Below are 20,882 nucleotides of genomic sequence, written 5' to 3' on the forward strand. Positions count from 1 at the left end.
TACATAATATTAGGATTTTAATTAAGTTAATTTTTTCCAATTTTAAAACATTTTAAGATTTGTATAGTAATAAATGATTTTCTACATTAATTTTATAACACAATATGTCACAAAATATTTTATTGAACTACCACTTAAACGATGAATTTTCATTTATAATAGCAGCAGCTTCCAAACTATTTATAAATTCAATGTATGATGACTTCTTTGAAATGTGTACTGTTAGTTTGCCACAATGGTACTGTAAAAAGAAAATAATTTATAAATGCAATATAAAAATATGGTAAAATTAAACAAACTAAATGTATTATATATATATATAATTATTTGTAAACATACTTTTTCAAAATTAATACAGGAGTCTAAAATATCCGAAGTAGATGGTCTAGCGATGACCGTATTCGCTGCAAGTTGAGTATTATTAGGAATGAAATCTTTAACTGCACTTAATTGGTTCATAAGCACATCTATCGAACTATTAATTTTTTCCTAGAAAAATGTAATATAAATTAAATAAATTCATAACTTGGTTCCTTAGAAAAACCATATTATTGAACACATATTTAATATATACAATTGTTGTGTACTTGTGTAGTTAATAATGATTAATATTTATTATAATATTATTTATTATATTATTTATTATTTATTATTTATTTTTTATAATATATTTATTATTTATTATAATTGAACATATTAAAATTTTTTATACCATTTTCATGTCATCGGTAAAGACAATTTTTTTTTTTTTAAATATGATTTAAATGTTGTAACATAATATTTATATCATAATACGTTTTATATGATAACAAACATTTTTTAAGTAAATAAATAAATTGTATAAATTGTTTTTAATTTTATTTTATCGGTAATGGATATATTTTACAAAACAAATTATTTTATAAGTTTGTTTGGTACTAGTGATTTGAACTCTGGTAACATAGTTTACCTTTGCTTCCGAATTTCCACTCAATTGTTTAAAATCGAAGTTATCTACGAGTTTTAAACGCTTTTTATTATCAGAAGGACAGCCATCCAGTAATATAAGGTTGACGGTTTCACCAAATCCTTCCATTATCTTTGCAAGCTCCACCGCAATATTTCCACCCCATGTTTCGCCGACAATCGTGAATGGTCCTTCCGATTGAATTTGTTTCAAAGGCTACAAATAAACACTGCTACACTATGAACATGTTAAGATTAATTTTATGATAGGATAGTTACCCATAGTAAACCTAGCGCTGCATTTTCGACCGAGTTAATGTACGACGGAAATTTAGCACAAAATACTGGATGCATAATTTGATTGATTAAAGGTTGTATCCGCGAAACTCCTAATCCAGGAATAATGAACACCGGTAATAGACTATTATTACCAGTATTTGGAATACTTTTGGATGTACATTGTTCAAATCGTGGATATTCCGGCAAATCTATATTGAGTTCAAGTAATTCTTTGATGGTTTTCGGTAAATATTCTGAGATTGAATCAAAGTTATCTAAGAAAATAAAAAAATGAATATATATTATGAATAATCATATTATCAAAATGTATTTATGATTAAACATAAAGATTTAGTATTTTAGATCGTAAACTAACCATGTTTAGATATTAACGGATCATCAAAAATGACTGAAACGGGTTTAGAATCATTTACAGATTCTATCAATTTATTCATGTATTTTAATATGATTTCTGGTTTTCGAACGGATTTATCACACTGCACGTTAATACAATTATAATTTGCGTTGCTTCTTGATTCACAGACTTCAATCGCATCACTCTGCATGCATATGAAATGTTTTAAGTCTGGTAAAACATTTCTACAAGCTTTATCAATGTTCTTTAACTTTGTGACACTCTAAAAAAGGACATTCAATTAAAATATATATTTGTTTACATTTATATTATAATGTTATACTATGTAACTTGACATACCATTTCTACACAAAACAAAGCTTCAATTTTCGAATATGACACGAATTCCCGTAACAATGTTTCTCCCTCTTTTGTAGTATTAAACCTTTCAGCCGAAGTCATTATAAACGAAACATCGGAGTACCTTTGAATTAGTGAATATATAGTTCTTTGACTCCTTCTCATTACTGAATTGGTACCATCAATGATGAATATCAATTTTTTTGCCTCTTGTTGAAGAAGCCAGTTAACTGTTTTAATCCATAAATTCGTCGCAGAACCAATAATTATGTATGCCATTTCTTTTTTAACAAAACTATGATCTGAGTTATTTGTTTCAATTAGTTTCTCTGAATTATGGACACTAAATAAGACATGTAAATAAATATCACAATAAATTCATAAAATCTAAAAAAAAATTTCATTCAGAATCAAATTTTATATTGTACTTGTTAGTAGATGTCTTATTTGTTTTTGAAATTTCTTCATATAATTTACTAACTATTTTATTCTTGATACCATTTTCAACAAGCTGCTTGAGTTGGTTTTTGGTTTCGATAGGAGAATTAACTATGTTTAATAAGTCTTGTACACCGTATAATGAAATATTTTTTAAAAACATATTCATGCCTATGGAAAATAAATGAATTTAAATATAGGTAGGTACCTAAATGTACTGTACTTCTATTTTAACCACCATTCTTACCAATTTCTGTATGAACATTCACATCTTGTGAACCTATGTGTATAAATGAGCCAAACGGTTTAACACATCGAAGAGAAGCCAACAGGAATTCAGTTGGTATAGCATTGATAACGATGTCACATCCTTTTCCCTTTGTTAAACTCATTAGTTGTATTTCAAACTTGCTATTATTGAGATCTAGTATATTGCCGCTACTCAACTAATAATTTTTGCAAGAATTCAACATTTTTAATTTATTTAAGTATTAATGTTAAGTCGCTAAAACTATTTTTGAAGATTCTATTATTCATTACCTTTGGAAATAAACTTTTTATAAAGTCAGATTGGTCATTATTATATGTAGTTACGTAGATCTTACAATTAAATCCAAGGGCAACTCTTATAAATGCTTGTCCATCTTGTGAACACCCATTATGTATAAGAATTGAATCTCCAACTTTAACACGTGCTTTGCTTACAATACAATAGTAAGCCTGTAACAATTTTTAAAAAAAATTCAAACTTCATAAAAACTAAATTAAAATAAGTAATAATTACCATTGAGTAAGCTAATGGACACTTTCCTGATTCTTCCAAGGTCATTTCAGAATCTACATACCACTTTAGAATATTATCGATTTCGTATCGCTTATTTTTAGATTTATATTTTAAAATACCCATTACACTTTTTCCTTCATTGTCTATACCCGAGTATTGAGTACATACTTCATCTTCCTTTATTAACAATACCATCATTAAATATAATATAATATACAGCAATACATATTTTATTGAAATATTAATGAGTATTTGTTACCATTAAATTTGTTTTAAAAGATCCTATATACTTGATGGAGAATTCACTAAAAGTAAATAAATGTTAAAAAGAAAACGAAAAACATTCAGTGTTTTTTTTTATACAAACCTTTTCGGATTAACATATTTTTGCAACTCATTAGTATTTAACTCAGTAGAAAGATTATCCATACAAGGAAGTATGGTATAACTTCCCCAGCTATTATTTTTCAATATGTTTTGCCTTAACCCTTTAAATAGTTGTTCCCTGAAGAAGGTCTTGGTCAAATCAAACAATTTTACATCATCGTAAAGTAAGACGTATCTAAAAATGAAAGCGATGTTTAATTTTAAATCAGTTTTCTATTATACAATATATAATTTAATAATTATGTTTACCTAAAATCAATCATAGATTTGATATTTTCAATTTTTTGTACCACTTGCAATGAATTTTCTGAATCATTTTTAATCAAAACTATTGGTGAAACGTTACTAGATAATAATTTAAGTCCTTGTTCTATGTTATCTGTCCATGAACTATTTTTAGTGCTAACCTCTAAAATTTTGTTCGGTAATTTCACTAGTCTTGTTATTAGACGATAAATAGAACCATTATGCTCATATCGAACAATTGTGGTATACGTATCATCAACAGTTGAATTCTTTATCAAAACAAATACTTTTCCTGCGCAATTTTTTATATCTTTATTTAATTTTTCGTTTAAATGTTCAGTTACTAAAAGTAATACATGATTGGATAATAAATCTGTTATTTGAAAATTTGAATATTCTTCAACATCTGCCTAATATACAAACAATGCAATAAATAGGTATCTCTGATGAATGAATAAATAAAAATAAGTTACAACCTTTAAAAATGGCTGTATTTCAAAAACCCTTTTAAATGATTCTACAAATATAGCATCATTAATTTTTAATTTTGTTTTTAACTTTGATGACGAGTGTACCGTATTTTTGACCAGTTGCATACAAATGCTTAAAAACTGCATAAAATTCTAAATAAACAATAATAATAATAAACAAATTACTTTTATTATTAAAATTTAAAATATTAGTTTATAAAAATTACTTGAATTTTAGGATTTGGTTGTTCGATAAATTGTACTTTTTGAATATTCAAATGTATAGGCATTGGCTCAATTGTTGGAAAAATTGAAGTCTTTAAAGTTTCAATTTCTATCCCGGGCCCTCTAATAACATTAGTTCTAGTATCAAATGTAATATAAACCATCGATCCATGATTAATATTTTTGATTATTTCACTATCGATAACTAAACTTCTAAACCAAGATGGAAGCAAAGGTAAGTCATGATATGATTGAAGATCAGCAAACATTTTTAACTGCATCATTGAGTTGAGATTGATGTTGAGATCGTTTTTCCAAAATATATTTGCCAAGAAACCTAAAAACTTATAAATAATGTAGTAATGCAAGTATTGTGGTATTTTATAAGTTACTATTGTTTATTTTATAGAATACAATACCTTTATCGTGAATAAGGATTTTTTGAATGGTACAATAAGGAGTTGAGAAATTAATATTATTTTCAGAAAATACTTTATATATTTCATTATCTGATATCCATTCATTTTCAATATTAACTTCATAATCTGTTGGTGGTTCTGGACTAATAAGATGGTTGCTATCATCAGTGTATACCAATCCAGATAATAATACATGTCGAGATTCAATCACTTCAAAAGAACCAGTACCTGGTTGAATTTGTGTATAAAAACCGTTGGATTCTAAAATAATATTTAATGTTACAGTAAATATAGAATTTTTAGTTCAGTAGTCATTCAAGCACAGCATGTTTCAAAGATTGAGGATTAGTACCTATAGGTAAAGTATTTAGACATTTCATATGGCATGTAAATTTGATATGTATTAATGTGTGAATAGTAGTTGAATACCTACAAGTATGTATAGTCCTGTATAGCCTTTCTCGAGACAAAATAGAAATTTCTAGAATTACGATGATAATCAGAATAAACGACGCAGGGTAAGAATTCGTAGGAAACATGGCTTATTTTTTCAATACATTTGTTTATATATACTATTCTCGTCTCATCGTTGAAATGCATATAATGCATAAAATGCATATACGTACGTATACGTGAGCTAATAAGGAAATACGAGTTATGATTTTTAAATAATAATTAAATAATAAAAATCAGTTGAGCATAAATCGCTATTACGCTTGATTACATATCCAAAAAAATGTTTAATTCAATTGATCATAAAAAATGTTTGTAATTTTTTTTAATTCATAGTACCTTTATAAACTTATGAGTACCTACTTAATCTTGTTTTAAAATTTCAAATCTTAAGTGTTTAAATTTAAAATTGTGTAAATTCCTAAATTTCACCTAAATAACGGTTTTGGAATATTAACAATTTAGTAAATTTAAAACATTTTATTTATTTATGTATTTTATAAGATTTAAAAGATTCAATTTTTGATTTTCTCAATTATTCTGAAAAGTGCTAGAACTTTTTTACTTTGACCTCCTATCAAGTACCAACTTTCCAATTTGCCTGCTAAATGTTTTATGCCTCCTTATCCAGAAAGTGATAACAAACAAAATTAAAAAAAAAAAAACGATATGGGTAATATTGTAAAATAAATAGTCATCACTCCACTCAGAGCCAAATAGAGTAACTTTAAGAGCATAGAAAGACTGGTTATAGTTTTTTTAAATATAAAGAATATCTGAGTATAGTAGGGTTGCCATTCGTCCCGATTTCGCCGGGACACTACCGGTTTTTACTACAGAGTCCCGATATTTTTCATTTCCCGGCCGGGACGTGGATAAGTACCGGTTTCTTAAAATAAGTCCTGAATTGTTCACGTGTGAATAACAAACAATAAATAATTGTCGGAAATTTCCGAGATAGCCGAGGACCGATAATTTTGCCGATAAAGTTTCATAGCGACATAGCGTATATAATTTATAGAAATAACGATTAGTTGTATATTCTATACTCAGTATAGAACTCAATTCACAAAAATCAAAAACTGGTAATTTTGATATTTAAAATAGATAACCATGGTTATTATTATTTAGTATAATATAAGGTAATATTTACCTTCAGCGGTCGAAATTAGAGGTGTATGAACAAAAACGTTTTCAAATATTGTTTGGTGTGATTTATTTAAGATAGCTGATTGCTTATTTTCTAGTGATTTCAACACTTCTGTCTAGAACAATAAAATTAATTTATTAAATGATTAATAAACTGCATATTATTACAAACATACAATGAAAAATGATAGAGGCACCACAACTGCATCATTGACTTTATGTCCTAATAGATGTCTTGAAGTTTTATCACGTAGACAAAGTTGTACATAGTCTGAATTAGACTGAAAATCAAAATTCATATAAACAAAATAAAGGTACGGTTTTTTTGTGTAAAATTAACACTTACATTGCCATAATATGTGTTAATTGGCCAAGTTTCTTCGTGGTTCCAAGATACAAGAGGGGCTAAGCTCGGAGTTCCTCTCGAAACAGGATATTCTGGTGGAGGGTAGATTGTATCCAAATTAAAGTGAAGACCACTAGAATAGAGTTCACCAAGTGTTGTTAGAAAATGTTTTAGTGGACTTTTACTTCCTCGTTTTGCTACAGAGACAATTTTACATGAACTATCTAAGGCTGATTTTAATATTCCTTGAAATAGACCGTGAGGAGCTATTTCTATGACTATAACATTTTTAGGTATTTTTTGACATGCTTCGGAAAAATAAACAGTTTTCTTAAAATTATTTGCATGATATTTTCCAGAGCTCCATTGTGCTAATTCACTATTCCAATTAGCTTCCGGTATAGAAGTTGATATCCATCTTGAAGATCGTTTCTTTGGATTTGGTACAGCCTGATAATAATTAAATGTATTATATCTAACTAAATATATTCAATGTTACTCCACTAAATATAAACTTACTTTTTCAATAAATTTCTGAACAAATTCAGCTTGTCTTCTGACCAATCTTGAATGATACGCAATCCCATTTGAATTTACAGTTCTAACAAAAACGTTTCGTTTCTTCAGAGTCTCCAAGTAATTTTCCATGTCATCAGAAGGACCAGATAAAGTAACATTATCTTCAGAATTATGGCATCCTATATCAATACTAGATGGCAAATCAGGTATATTTTGATAATTTAAACCTAAAATAATTATATTATTGACATATTTTCTTACCGTATATTATTTTAAAAAATCACACTTACCTACCGCTGCCATGAGGCCTTTTTCAGGCTTTAAGAATTCGGATACTTTGCCTCTAGCATATGCTGCCATTAAAGTTTCATACGTACTGAAACATCCATCAGCATAAGCGCATCCATTTTCACCCAAAGAATGACCAAACATAAAATCGGGGTGAATACCGAGCTTCGCTAATAGATCTACAAATGCGATCTAAAAGAACACCAATTAATCACAAACAATAATTATTAATTTATAATTATCATAAATAGATATCCCAATAATGGTACATAAATGTATTTTTTGTTATAATATTACATCCTAACAGTATCGAGGTGTTATTTCAAAATGTTGCATTGCATTAACCAATACGCAAATCATAATGAGATACGCTCGCCAAACAGGTACTTTCAGATTAAAAAAAGGGGAAAGCAGTTAACCACACTACTATACAGTTGGTAGTGAACTACGTAAATTAAGTATAATATGCAGTTTCTATAATGTATGTATTCAATTTGAATGATACAAAATTACGAAAAACAATTTTGAGCGAAAACAGTTAGTTTTAGTAACCTAACTAATTTATAATTAGTAAGTATCTTTTATGATATTATTGCCATTAAAGTAATTTATTTTACTATTAAACATTAGTGTAGGTTGAATAAGTTGTTGAAAACAATATTGCATTTAGTTACCCTTTGTTTAAATAACTAATTTCATCCAATTTTAAATTTCAAATATCTATAAAAAAACCTGTAAACCTATATATTTTTTAGATTTTATGGTTACAGTATTGATTACTTATGATATTACTATATTGTTTTAAATTTTCAATCTTTATCTATACAAATTTAATATTTTATAAATTTTTAGCTACAAAATAATTTGTATGTTTTCATTGAATAATTATAAAAAAACAAAATTGTGCCTGTGCATCTTTAATATGTTTCAACAACTGTTATTATAGGTAACTACTTATACTTATACTTGTATTGAATTTTCCAGGTTTTCGAACAAAAAAAAAATCTATTGATTTTATACAAGGTAATTAATTTGTCCTGAAACACTCATTACTTCAAAAAGTATTAATGTGTTTGAAAATATTTTTTTACATAGTTTCAAGTTGTTAAAAAACAACGTTTTTATTAAAAAAAAACATATTCTTTAATTTTGTTATCTTAATATTTTTTAAGATTTTACCTTTTTTGAATGACAACCAAGTTTTAATTTCATATTCTAAAGCAGAATATTTTTCTAAGTATTTTGATTCATAAAAATTGAATTTAGGGCGAGTAGCTTATGAGTTATAAGTATTCAAAGTTTATATGGGCGGAGTGGAGTGGTACAGGGTTACCCCGTAACATGTTTGTCCACTACTCCGCTTGTCAAAAACTTTAAATACCTACTTATAACTCATAAACTACTCGTTCTAAATACGATTTTTATGTGTCAAAATACTTCGAAAAATATTTTGCTTTGGAATATGAAATTAAAACTGTGTTGTCATTCAAAAAAGAAAAAAACTTAAAAAATATTAGTATAAAAAATATTTAAATATATAATTTTTTGATAAAAACGTTGTTTTTTAACAACTTGAAACTATGTAAAAAATGTTTTCAAAAACATATAAAAACAATACTTTTTGAAATAATGAGTGTTTTATGAAAAAAAAATCACCCTGTATAGTTTAATAGGAAAACCAGAAAAAAAAATGATTTAAAATTTTTATTTTTAGTATTAAAAAATAGAATTTTTTTTTGTATTATACAAGTAGCGCAAGTGATTATACATTATATAAATGTTTAAAATATTGATTAAAACAAAAGTATTTTTTATCTGTCAGGTCTTTCTATTACACTCTGTATATAAAAAAAATTAGTATAATTTCTAATTTCTATGAATAGCTCCAAATGAGTCTAAATATTTTATCATGTAGGTACATACAATTACAAAATAAACGTTTTATGAAAATTTCAAGTATTTTCATTGGTTTTTGAAGTACAAAAAAATTAGAACATTTTTTTGTTTGTTAAGTATGAGTGGCTCAGGGCTCGTTACTTCATGCACTAAAAAATTCATAAATAAGCACGCATTCATGCACTAAAAAGTTCGAAAATATGTATTTATATGCCCTAAAATTTTTAAATTATGCACTCAAAATATGCATTATGTAAAAAAATCATGAGAAAATTTTAAAATAATAAGAATTAATCCATAAATTTTAAAAAAATTCAAATTCCTCCACAAAATGTTGCAAGCACCCTGTAAGTCGCAACTGTTTGTTTTTCTTTCGGCATTGTTTAAATAAAATATGAATAATGTGTAGGTACAGTACATATACCTCACATGTAAACACTAAAACAGGAAATTGAACGGACAAACACATACGACTCATACGAGTAAACTCATCGGCGAGTCTAAGAAAACTATACTGTACCAATGTACAAAATTATAAATGCTGGTTGGTGAGAAGCTGCCACTTTATACGGTGGAGGATGGTAGTGGTAGCGATTACATTGTTTCCGCGATATTTCGTAAAATGCATAAAATTTAAATAGGTATGTACTAGGACACTAGGTAGTCATACACTCACTGAATAAAAATAAATCAAAACACTATAATTTTGTAAACGGGAAAGTAAATAAGGAACAAGAAACTTTTCAAATATTTGTCTAAAAAATATTTTAAGAAATAATATGCACTAACGACTGTAAAAAATCGACTATATGCCAAATATGCCTTTACACCCAAAACATACAAAAACATGCACTATCAAACATCATACTATTATTACTATTGTTATGAAACGAATTTGTATGTCAGTTAGCATGTTTTCCTGTGTAGAAAAAAAACATGCAGATGCATGAACTTACGAGCCCTGAGTATGACTTTTGAGTAAATTTTTTTTTAGTTAAATATAGGACAACTTTTGATAAATCTTAAATTAAATTATCAAATCGTAGATATAAATAACCTTCCCTCACGCTTGCCTTGTCTAGTACACAAATTTAAACCTATTTTACTTATTGTATTATATTGATGTGTATACAGATTGTGCCTAAGGTCTTTCATAACAAAAAAAAAAAACGGAGAGGTGGATGTCACTCTGCTGTACCGTAGGATACAAGTGGGTCACTGTAATGGATGGTGTTAAATTTGAATTCAATGAAATAATATCATTGTATAAGAAAAACGATTCTGAACGAAGGCGGTCAGTCAGCCTATGATATTACTAAGTATATTTAATGATATTATTGTGAATAAAGTAATTAACGTTCATAAAAATGTAATTTGATTTGCTTGTAGACATATTTTTTTCGATAAAGGTAGACAAACTTATGAGGAATCTTGTATTATATTTTCAAATCTTAGATTTAAAAAGAAAAATTTTTATGAATTAAAAATAGTTTGCTAATTTTTGTGACTTTTCCGTATTTTGTTAAGATTTGAACTTTAAATGCTTATAAAAAAAAATGTGATTAAGGATTCTTAATATTATTTCATTGTAACAATATAGTAGGAGCTTTGTATTAAATTTTCAAGCTTTTTACCCAACAAAAAAAGTTTTATTGACATGCATAGGAAAAAAATTAATAAAATTGGAAACTAAAAATGTCCCTAAACAGTTCAAAACAAATCAAATTATTTTAACATTCTATCGGGTATAAAAAATACGAATATAAAGAACCAGTGGAAATGCAAGTTTTTATGTTTTTTTTCCAGTCGCTTTTTAAACTTTTTTGACCTCCCGAATCCACCAACTAGATTCACTTTCCCATCAAACAAGATACTGTTGGAGAAAATCAAAGCAGTTGTACTGCCCCAAAAGGTGATGAAAGACAAAAACAAATTTAAAACAAAACACCCATCCTTGTAAAATCAATACATTCATCGCTTCACTCAGAATTTAAAACAAATAAATTCTAAAAAAAAATAAAAATCGCCTACATGGAATACAAATTCACATTTCTGCAAATGACGCCCTTGTACAGTAGTATAATAGTTAATTTCACTCACGTGCATAGTAGTTATTGCTAAGAATGAAATCATTGGTTTTTGTTTAAGAACTTCAGGATCTGGATTTGTTAATATGTCAAATATATCGTATCCAATAGGACGAATGTATTTATCACATCGTTTAACACTATCAGCAAAACATGGTATTTCCATTAGATCTGACGCCATTCCAGGCCACTGTGATCCCATACCAGCAAAAACAAACCATACTGGACGATTGAATTCGCCTATCTCCTAAAAAAACAAATAGGTACAATATTAATACAATGTATAACATTAAAATATAATCTTTCTGAATAATATGTAATGCACTTGCTTGTACGCCAAATGTTGGTGAAGCTTCTTCGTTAAGTACTGCATAACCTCTGTGGAAATGGCCAGTTATATTTTCACTGAAGGCATTTTGAATAAGTCCTAAATATTCATCATCCCTAGGCAAAGATTTGACTCTGTCTATTGCTTCAGAAATTCCTTTTTCTGTTCTTGATGACAATATAACTAATCTTTGACTAGGTCCCAGTTGAGGATACAACTTTGTTTTGGGATTCTGTTTAAGTAGAACATGACCAATGGATGATGGCATTCCCAAAGTTGTTGTTGCAACAATAGTCCCCTCTAACTTTGTAGGTTCCGTGACCACCTATTAAAAATTGTTTAGACGTTTACATATTATACTATATATAGACAATTTTTACCTTCATTTTTTCTTTTTTCAAAGCTTCAATTTTAATATTTGGTGTTACATAGTTGATATTAGGTGGAATAATGCCAGAATCTAACGCTATTAATGCTTTCACAATTGCTACCAAACTCGATGCACCTTCGGTATGTCCTAAGTTACTTTTTATTGATCCAATTAATAAAGGAGAGATCCTTTTATTTTCACAGAAAATGTCTGATGATACGTTAAGCTCTTTTTCTTCGTAATACTAAAAATTATTTTATTTTAACATAATTAATTTAATAATAAATAATTATATTTAAAATATGAATAGTGCATTACTTTGCAAGCAGATCCATCGGATTCTAAATAAGAAACATTTTCTGGTGAAACTTTACAATCTTCATAGAATGATTTGAAAAATTCACGGAATGAATCTTCGGATGGTCGTATAAAGTTGATCGCTTTTTCCATACAAAGTCTAGCATCACAGTGCAGAATAGTACCATAAGAACGTAATGCATCAGTAGACCTTTGGAGTAGAAGTACAACAACACCTTCGCTTCGACCGTATCCACTTGCTGTAAATAAGATTTTTACATTTAACAAAAATAAAAATTCATAATCATAATTGCATACCATTTTCGTCGAATGACCTGCAAATTCCATCAGCACTAAGCTTATCTAATCCTATCCAATGTTTCGCCATATCTGGATGCCAAATAATATTGGTTACGCCAACCAATGCTGATTTAATCCTCCCTTTTGCTACATCCGCTGCAGCTTGTTTTAAAACTTCTATACCACCAATCCAAGATGAATCAATTGTATAGCTTGGTCCTTGTAAATTAAATATGTTAGAAACTCTATTTGCCAAAAGAGCTCTAACATGTGCAAGGAGCCAAAATGGTGTAGTTAATTTCTCATCACATCCAATCGCTTCACTATCACTGACACATGAAGCCGTGTAAACAGAAGTTTTTGATCCGTAGAGATGTTTCGGATTCAGTCCTCATCAGGGGATTAGATAAACCAAAAAGGATTAATACCTTATGAAAATTAATTTAATATTTATTTTGAACTTTAAATACCTGCATCAATTATTGCTTCGTAAACTCTTTCCAATAAACATCTTGTCAAAGGATCCAATGCTTTTACGATTCGTGAATTCATTCCCATAAATGTATCATCCAGTTTTTGATGTACGCTTATTTTTCCTGTAGCAGCTGGAACTCCTGACCATTCATCTGAAATAATATAATTTTAATTTGTAATAAATATCATCAGTAAATTTGTACATATCTATTTGAACAAAATTTTCTATTGATAATATCTTACTATACAATTAACTGTTAAGAAATAAATTCTGATCCCACTTGTCGATTAAAAATACGTTAGTGCAAGGATTTACTTAGCCCCTGAACCCAATGACATAAGGGTTCTGTTACTGGACAGCCTCCCTCCTCATACTAAATCATCTTGTAAATATTTTCCGTAATTATCCTATTTGCTTATTGTACATACATTACAGATTGTAAATTTTCTATTTTAAATAAAAATAATTAATTAAAAGGATATTTAAATGTTTTAATGTTTATATTAATTCTACACGTTTAATTTTTTTTTGTTTTACAGATAAAAATACAGTCATATAATATATAAATATATAATAGTTAATATTATAGAATCCCGTTAAGGGGACGTTACAGTGACATTTGTTGTCTCTGTCTTACGAGTGCGTAACATGGAAAATTGTACGCTCAGGAGAACACGTTTATCTCCGTTATTTTAAAAATTAGAGCGAATTGAGTTCTTATAAAATTTAAAGGTAAGACTATTAACTATACAATGACATATGCTTTTTATAATATTTTAATTTTAAAGCGAGTTATGTGTATTTTAAAATTGTAAGCTAATTGTACATCTTAAAATACTCATTACTTGCTTTAAAATCAAAGTATAATAAAAAAATCCTATGTCATTGTCTAGATAATAATCTTACCTTTAAATTGTATAAGAGGTCAATTCGCTCTAATTTTTAAACTAACAGAGATAAACGTGTTCTGCTGAGCGTACAATTTGTCATGTTACCCTCTCGTAAGACGGAGATATCAAACGTCACTATAATGTCCCCTTAAGATGAAAGGATAATTCTGTGGTTGAAAGCCAAAAGCTGACAGGTGAAAAAATCCAACTTTTAGGAGAGCAATTTAAAAATTTTATAAAACCATAAAATACTTCATTTACCACACATAACATGTAAAACCTCAAAATTGAATTTTTTCACATATCAGCTTTTGGCTCTCAACCACAGAATTGTATGCAATAAATAACATAATATTACGCAAATATAGTATTATATGATACAAGAATATAAAAAGTTAATAATTGTACATAGGTATCTAGGAAGTCATATTAGAAGTGATGGAAGAAGTGTGACGGATATAAGAAGTAAGATAGCCCAAGTAGCTTTCTATAAAATGGTGCTTCCTTCGCCATAAGCACCTATAACCATATAACACCTGAAACCCATATAACCTGAACGATTCTGTTTTCAAAGCACCCTAATTAACCAAAACCCGAATAATTTTGTTTTTTACAATCTTTATGTGGTATATCATTTTGTGTATTTCTTGTGGTGAGACGGTGAGTTCGATTCTGTAGTCAGTTGGTTGATAATAATAATACATTAACAGTAACAATTTAACAATAATCAACCATAGGTAAATTCAATAATTATTTTCTTGAAAATAAAATCTAATAAAATCGTTAATTGATTCTGATTAAACCAAATCGCGTAATACTAAATTATTTCTTATACCTAATATATATATATATATATATATATAATTTATAACTTTATTAGTAATTAGTATATTGTAAAATATCAAATACTAATAACTAATAATACCTATAATTAGTACCTATATAGTATTATTTTCCAACCAACTTTCAAAGCAGTATTGTTATAATTTAGTAACGAATATCGTAAATATAGCTATTACCAGTTCTCCGGAAATCACAATATCATATTAATTTATAATTTATTTCATTTCTCTATGGCTGAACGTCCCTATGGACTATGGCCTACCTATTTTAAACATTTTAGTTAACATAATATCCGTCGACTTGGCAAGTGGTAAATAAATATGTACCTAATTAATTTCCCACTGTTTTAGTTCTTGTAGTTTCTTAGAAAAATGTAGCTTAATCTTTTTTTTTTGGGGGGGGGGGGGCTCATGCATCAAAACTTGTGTCCCGTTTAAATTCACAATTGGACACATTAAGCCCAACCCGGGGAGGTGCTCAAACGGGGATTTTGAGATTTACGATGGAAATTGTAGTTTATAAATGGTTGCTATTGGTTATAGTAGAAAAAATTAGTAGAAATTACTAATTAGTATTTATTTATTGTTGGTGGCCATAAGTTATTCAGACAAGAATGCATCAAATCGAATTTTCGCACATTTTCTACCAAGGTGGCTGAGTTGCACTTATAGCAGGTGGATTGCTTACTTGATATGTTGTTGCAAATTGTCCGGGATTATAATATTTTTTTGTAATCAATAGCAAACATTTAAATAAACAAAAAACAAAATAAAATAAATGTATTATAATTACACAATCACGCATTTTCTACATACGTCTTTGTTTTATTCTGCCGATATTCTCAGTTCTCACTAGCAATACTATGCCACGACCAAGACGATCAAATACTTGACGTCAAAGCCATAATGTAACTAGGATTCGTAACATTGCGAATGAAATGACTGATATATATATATAAATAAATGTTTGTGTGTAGATTAGACTTCTGGTAAGAATAATATAGGCTAATTTAAAAAGGGTTAAATTTGGTTTTTTTTATTCATCAGATTTTAGTGTAGGTACAGTTAGGTTAGGATTTTGTATTAATTGATTATATTAATCCACCATAGGTGGAAAAAAAACGACAAAAAAACGACAAACTCGGTATCACTTTGATACTTTAGAGTTAAATCAGACATTTACGTACAAACAGCACGGGTCCACGATCTGCCGCAGGTAGATTGCCTACCTGATAATATACTGCTGCGAATAAAAATTTTTATTCCGGGCACCAGAAAAGTTAAGATAAATCTAGAACATCATATACCGAAAATTAAATAAGGCATTAAACAAAATTTGAGTCGTATACAGTTTGTACATTTAACGGGTAACGAAAGTAACAAAGGTGACCTATGCCTGGGCAACGCCGGGAAGGACAGCTAGAATAATATAATTGTACCTATAGTATGTATACGGAAAACGTTTCTGAGCGGAGACGGTTCGTCATCCTAGGATATTTTATATTGTTATTATTAATACTATAGTCAGTAAGTTTAATTAATATAATTTTTATATTATCATATATTTTTTACTATTGGAAGTTTTAAGTAACCACGAATAATATTTTTAATTTACAACACAACACTAAAATCGTTCTTTTTCGTTTAAATATCTAATTTCGTCTAAACTTGAACTTTAAATAACAATAAAAAAATATAAAAAAACGGTTTTTGTACATTTTTTTAGATTTTTTGGTTATAGTATGAAGTACTATGAACTGCTTACCTGAAATCTTGCTTTAAATGTTTAATCCTTAGATATAACAATTGAACATTTTATACATATTTGACTGCAAAATAATTTGTAAATTTTCAATTTGATAAATTTTGTCAAAATGACAAATTTAATTTTAAAATGCTTATAAAAAATCTTTTCTATGAATTGTTAATATTTTTCAACTGATATTGTAACAGTGTGTGAGGAGACTTATATTAAACTTGAAAAAATGAATCATTATTTCGACTACTTATTCACATTTCACGATAAGTGAACTACAGACACAAAAAAAAACACATCATTATAAAATAATCTAAACATTTTAATGATAATATAACAAATAATAAAATAATTATTTTATTAGTATCCTATTATTAATTTATAAAAAATGTACCTATATTTACACATTATAGATTTTTTTTAAATATATAAAAGGTATCGCCAATATCAACAATAATTAATTATTTTATTCACTTGCAGCCTTATTATTTTAATATCGCTTAAATTACTATTAGTAAATAATTAAAATTCTAAGCATTAGAGTTGAACTCACCTTTATTCCATCTGCAATCACTTTCGGTTACCATATTCACTTTGTTGTTCAAATTTATTCTTAGTTCATCCATGTTTTCCGACATGGGGAATTTGCCACCCACGCCGGATATGACGACTTCAAAAATGTCTTCCTTGTCCTCCATATTACGAACCCGAATAGTAGGTAAATTAAACGAATCGTGAAAAATATGTTTGTATTTTGTGTTATTAAAACGAATGCACTTTATCTAAATAAGCTGAAACAACCGTCGTGCACGGAACACAGAATAAAAAAAAACAATACGACTAAATACACTAGATTCGTAATTAGGTAAGGCGTATCTAATTATCGATACAGTCGAATAAATTCATTACAATTGTTAGATTTTGTCTCTCGGCGTACGACTTTGTAAGTAGTCCTTAATTTCAAACCTATACACGATAACCAATTGTTTCTACATTATGTATTCCTACGTTTAAAAGGTCAGGGACAAATGATAATTAGATCGTACGACAGAATGTGCTACTATTAGTGAGAAAAGAGTCATAAATAAAGCGTTGAATGTGAATATATGTGATACATAATTAATTTCTCTTTTAATTAAAACACAATTCATTTTATCATATTATTACGTGAGGTGGGTTTCGTTGTTCCGCGATATGATATAATATTTTAATATATTCTATATATACCTAGTAATAATTACACCCATAGTTACTACGATATTGGGTAATAATCGACCAGAAGTAACAAGTGCGCATCTCTATTATAGTAGTAGTAAAGCGTCTGAAATATGTTTAGTTAACTGTAGTGATGATAGTGACGACTGACGATAAATGTTGCGTGATGTGGAAGGATAGGTACTTACGTTTCTTACCCTCCCATCACAGAACCTCATCGAACTCGTCGTATCCGTCCGCATCGACTGTAAAATTGCTATGATATAATTTGATAGATAATAATAATTATAACAATTCAGAAGAAATCACCTCAATGTGTCCGTGTATTATTGTGTATATATCAACGTACCTACTTATATCCGCTTATAAAAACCGTCCATTATAAATTATGCATTTATGCCATTATGGATTTTCATATTGATAGCGTTACCGGCTTGATTAATTCACGCGTCTTTCGGTTCCGGTCAGATCATTACAGTGGCGTACCTACCATAAGTACATGTAAAACATTTGCAGAAAGTAGGGCTACTGTTAGATATCTCACTTATGTGGCAGTAGAACATTTACAATTTAATTTTCAGGAGTAATATTATGACCATACAAATCTTGATTTTTCAAATCTCTGATTTGCACTCTCCAAGATGATATTTACTTTTAACCTATAATTGCCTTCTATAGAATTGCTATACATCAAACAAACAAATTGGTAAGTCTCCACTCAAGTTTTGGTATAAAACTTAATTTAGGTACCTACTTTAGTTCAAGAAAATATTAAAAACCAATAATACAAATTTATTTGTTCTTCTAAAATTATATTAGTCATTAAACTAACCGCAGGTTGTTTCAGTTATAAAATGTATATTTATTAAATATTACATAATAGGTAGTCATTTTTAAAAAATAATATAAAAAAATATTTTGTGGTGGGTGATATGTGAGTACACACCTCGGTCACCTCTATTCCCAGTCCCCACCCACGGTAAATACACCACTGATCAGCAAACACTTATGCACATCTGTAGTATAGACATAGGTATAGTATTAGTATAGTACAGTCCATAATGCATTATATATGTATAAGATACGTTGGGTAGTAGCCAGTAGGTATTCTTAGTACTGTTGTAACTATAGTAGGTACTATATTATTATTTAGTACAGTCACCGAGTTTACAACATTATATTTTTTGTTTTTTACTACCATTGAGTTTCGAGAGAGGGTGCCTATTACTTATGAAACGGACCTTATAGTTTTAAAACATATGTGTCGTGTGTTTGTGTGTGCAATAGGCCGATCGTATATCTACGTGGAGCGTTTTACGAGCGTATATAATACTAATGAATTAGCAAACACGCAACCGTAGGTTTACCTTTTACGGGCGCAGGGAAGAGAGCCCTTTTTAAAGTGCCCTCTCGCTGCTCTCTTGTCGTTATTATCATCGTTGTTATTATTATTACAACGGCTATTATTACGTGTCGTGATTAATTACACCCGCAACAAACACACCGGTGTGAATAAACACGTTGCGCATCACCTGCGGTCCACGCGTTGACTAATAATATATTTATGTTATTTATTATTATATTACATAAAATACTTGGAGATATAGGTACATTATACGCATTAGAAATGGTAAAGCGAGTTTTCCCCACTGTCGACTCGAGCAGGCTAAATTATAAATGTAACGCCATAGCCTATACCTATCAGTACCTTCTACCAGCTATAGAGTGATAGTGTAATAGGTGTAGTCGGTATAAGAATTTAAGAGGCCAATGTTCAATATAAATATCACAAATAGCCAGTAATAAGGTGTTAAATACCGAATTAGTGTTAAGCACGCTAATCTACATTTTAAATCCTTAAATTATATAAATAATTATATTCGTAGAGTACCTATTCGATTATATTATGTTTGTAAAATATTGCACACACAATATTTTAGAAATTAATTATAAATTTCTATTCAGATTATAAATTTTAAAAAAGTTGGAACCATTTGGGGATCGCTTCGCTGTACAGTAGGGGTCGAGTAGGACACTTTAGGTAATAGTATAATGAATCATGAATGTGTAAAACTTAAATTTGAATTCAATGATATAGTATCATTGTATACGAAAAACGATTCAAAGTGAAGACCTGTTAGCCTATATTACTAAGTAGGTATAATATTATATACCATATATGGTATAAAAGTAATTTATATTAGCATTAGTAATACAGTAGGTTGAATTCATTTTTGCTGAAATCATTGCATTTTGAAAACCCCATTGCGTGTGTAAGATACAATGATTCTGTTCCCCACTTCCCTACAAATATATATAAATGTGAAAGTCTCTCTTTTCGTCTGTTACGCATTCACGCCTAAACTAAAATCGTTATTCTTCATCCAAATATGAATTTGAAATATCAATAAAAAAAGCTGTATGATCTATTTATGATAAATCTTGTTTTAAATATTCAATTCTTAGTTATAAAAATTAAAATATGTATACATGTTTAACTAAAATTTTCATGATTTTGTCAAAACGTGAACATTAAATGCTTAAAAAAAGTTGTGCTTTAAATATGTGTTTTTAAAGTTCTATAATAATAATTAATAACTAATGAGAAACCTTTTATACAATTTTAAAGCTTTTTAACTCAGTGATATTAGATTCTGAGTGGAACGATGAATGTATTGATTTTACAATGATGTGTGTTTTTTTTTTTTTTTTTGTGTCTGTCATCACCTTTTAGGACAGAAAAAGTGCTTCGATATCTTCAAC

The 20,882-nt window shown here is 28.4% G+C and overlaps 1 protein-coding gene across 2 annotated transcripts; it reads right to left on the minus strand.

Moving 5' to 3' along the window:
* Positions 1-2: 2 nt before the first annotated feature.
* LOC100158855 (fatty acid synthase) lies at positions 3-17,867 on the minus strand. 2 transcript variants are annotated; one of them, XM_001942915.5, is made up of 28 exons: positions 17,458-17,867; positions 13,412-13,567; positions 12,960-13,331; positions 12,663-12,901; positions 12,355-12,588; positions 11,976-12,299; positions 11,660-11,893; positions 7,666-7,855; positions 7,376-7,602; positions 6,857-7,306; positions 6,687-6,791; positions 6,515-6,626; positions 4,909-5,169; positions 4,492-4,826; positions 4,271-4,417; positions 3,798-4,204; positions 3,529-3,723; positions 3,421-3,466; positions 3,162-3,338; positions 2,918-3,097; positions 2,625-2,823; positions 2,368-2,548; positions 1,940-2,282; positions 1,601-1,862; positions 1,225-1,499; positions 950-1,162; positions 340-489; positions 3-241 (listed from the first exon to the last, which is right to left on the minus strand). In XM_001942915.5, exons 1-28 carry the CDS (start codon positions 17,600-17,602, stop codon positions 128-130), a joined length of 6,273 nt encoding a protein of 2,090 aa, XP_001942950.2. In that variant the 5' UTR covers positions 17,603-17,867; the 3' UTR covers positions 3-127. The 2 variants fall into 2 exon arrangements, with proteins under 2 accessions (XP_001942950.2, XP_008179874.1); XM_008181652.3 differs by having other exon boundaries at positions 207-489.
* Between the last annotated feature and the right edge of the window lie 3,015 nt (positions 17,868-20,882).

The sequence above is a fragment of the Acyrthosiphon pisum genome, chromosome A1 (genome assembly GCF_005508785.2).
Source record: "Acyrthosiphon pisum isolate AL4f chromosome A1, pea_aphid_22Mar2018_4r6ur, whole genome shotgun sequence".
Lineage (NCBI taxonomy): Eukaryota > Metazoa > Arthropoda > Insecta > Hemiptera > Aphididae > Acyrthosiphon > Acyrthosiphon pisum.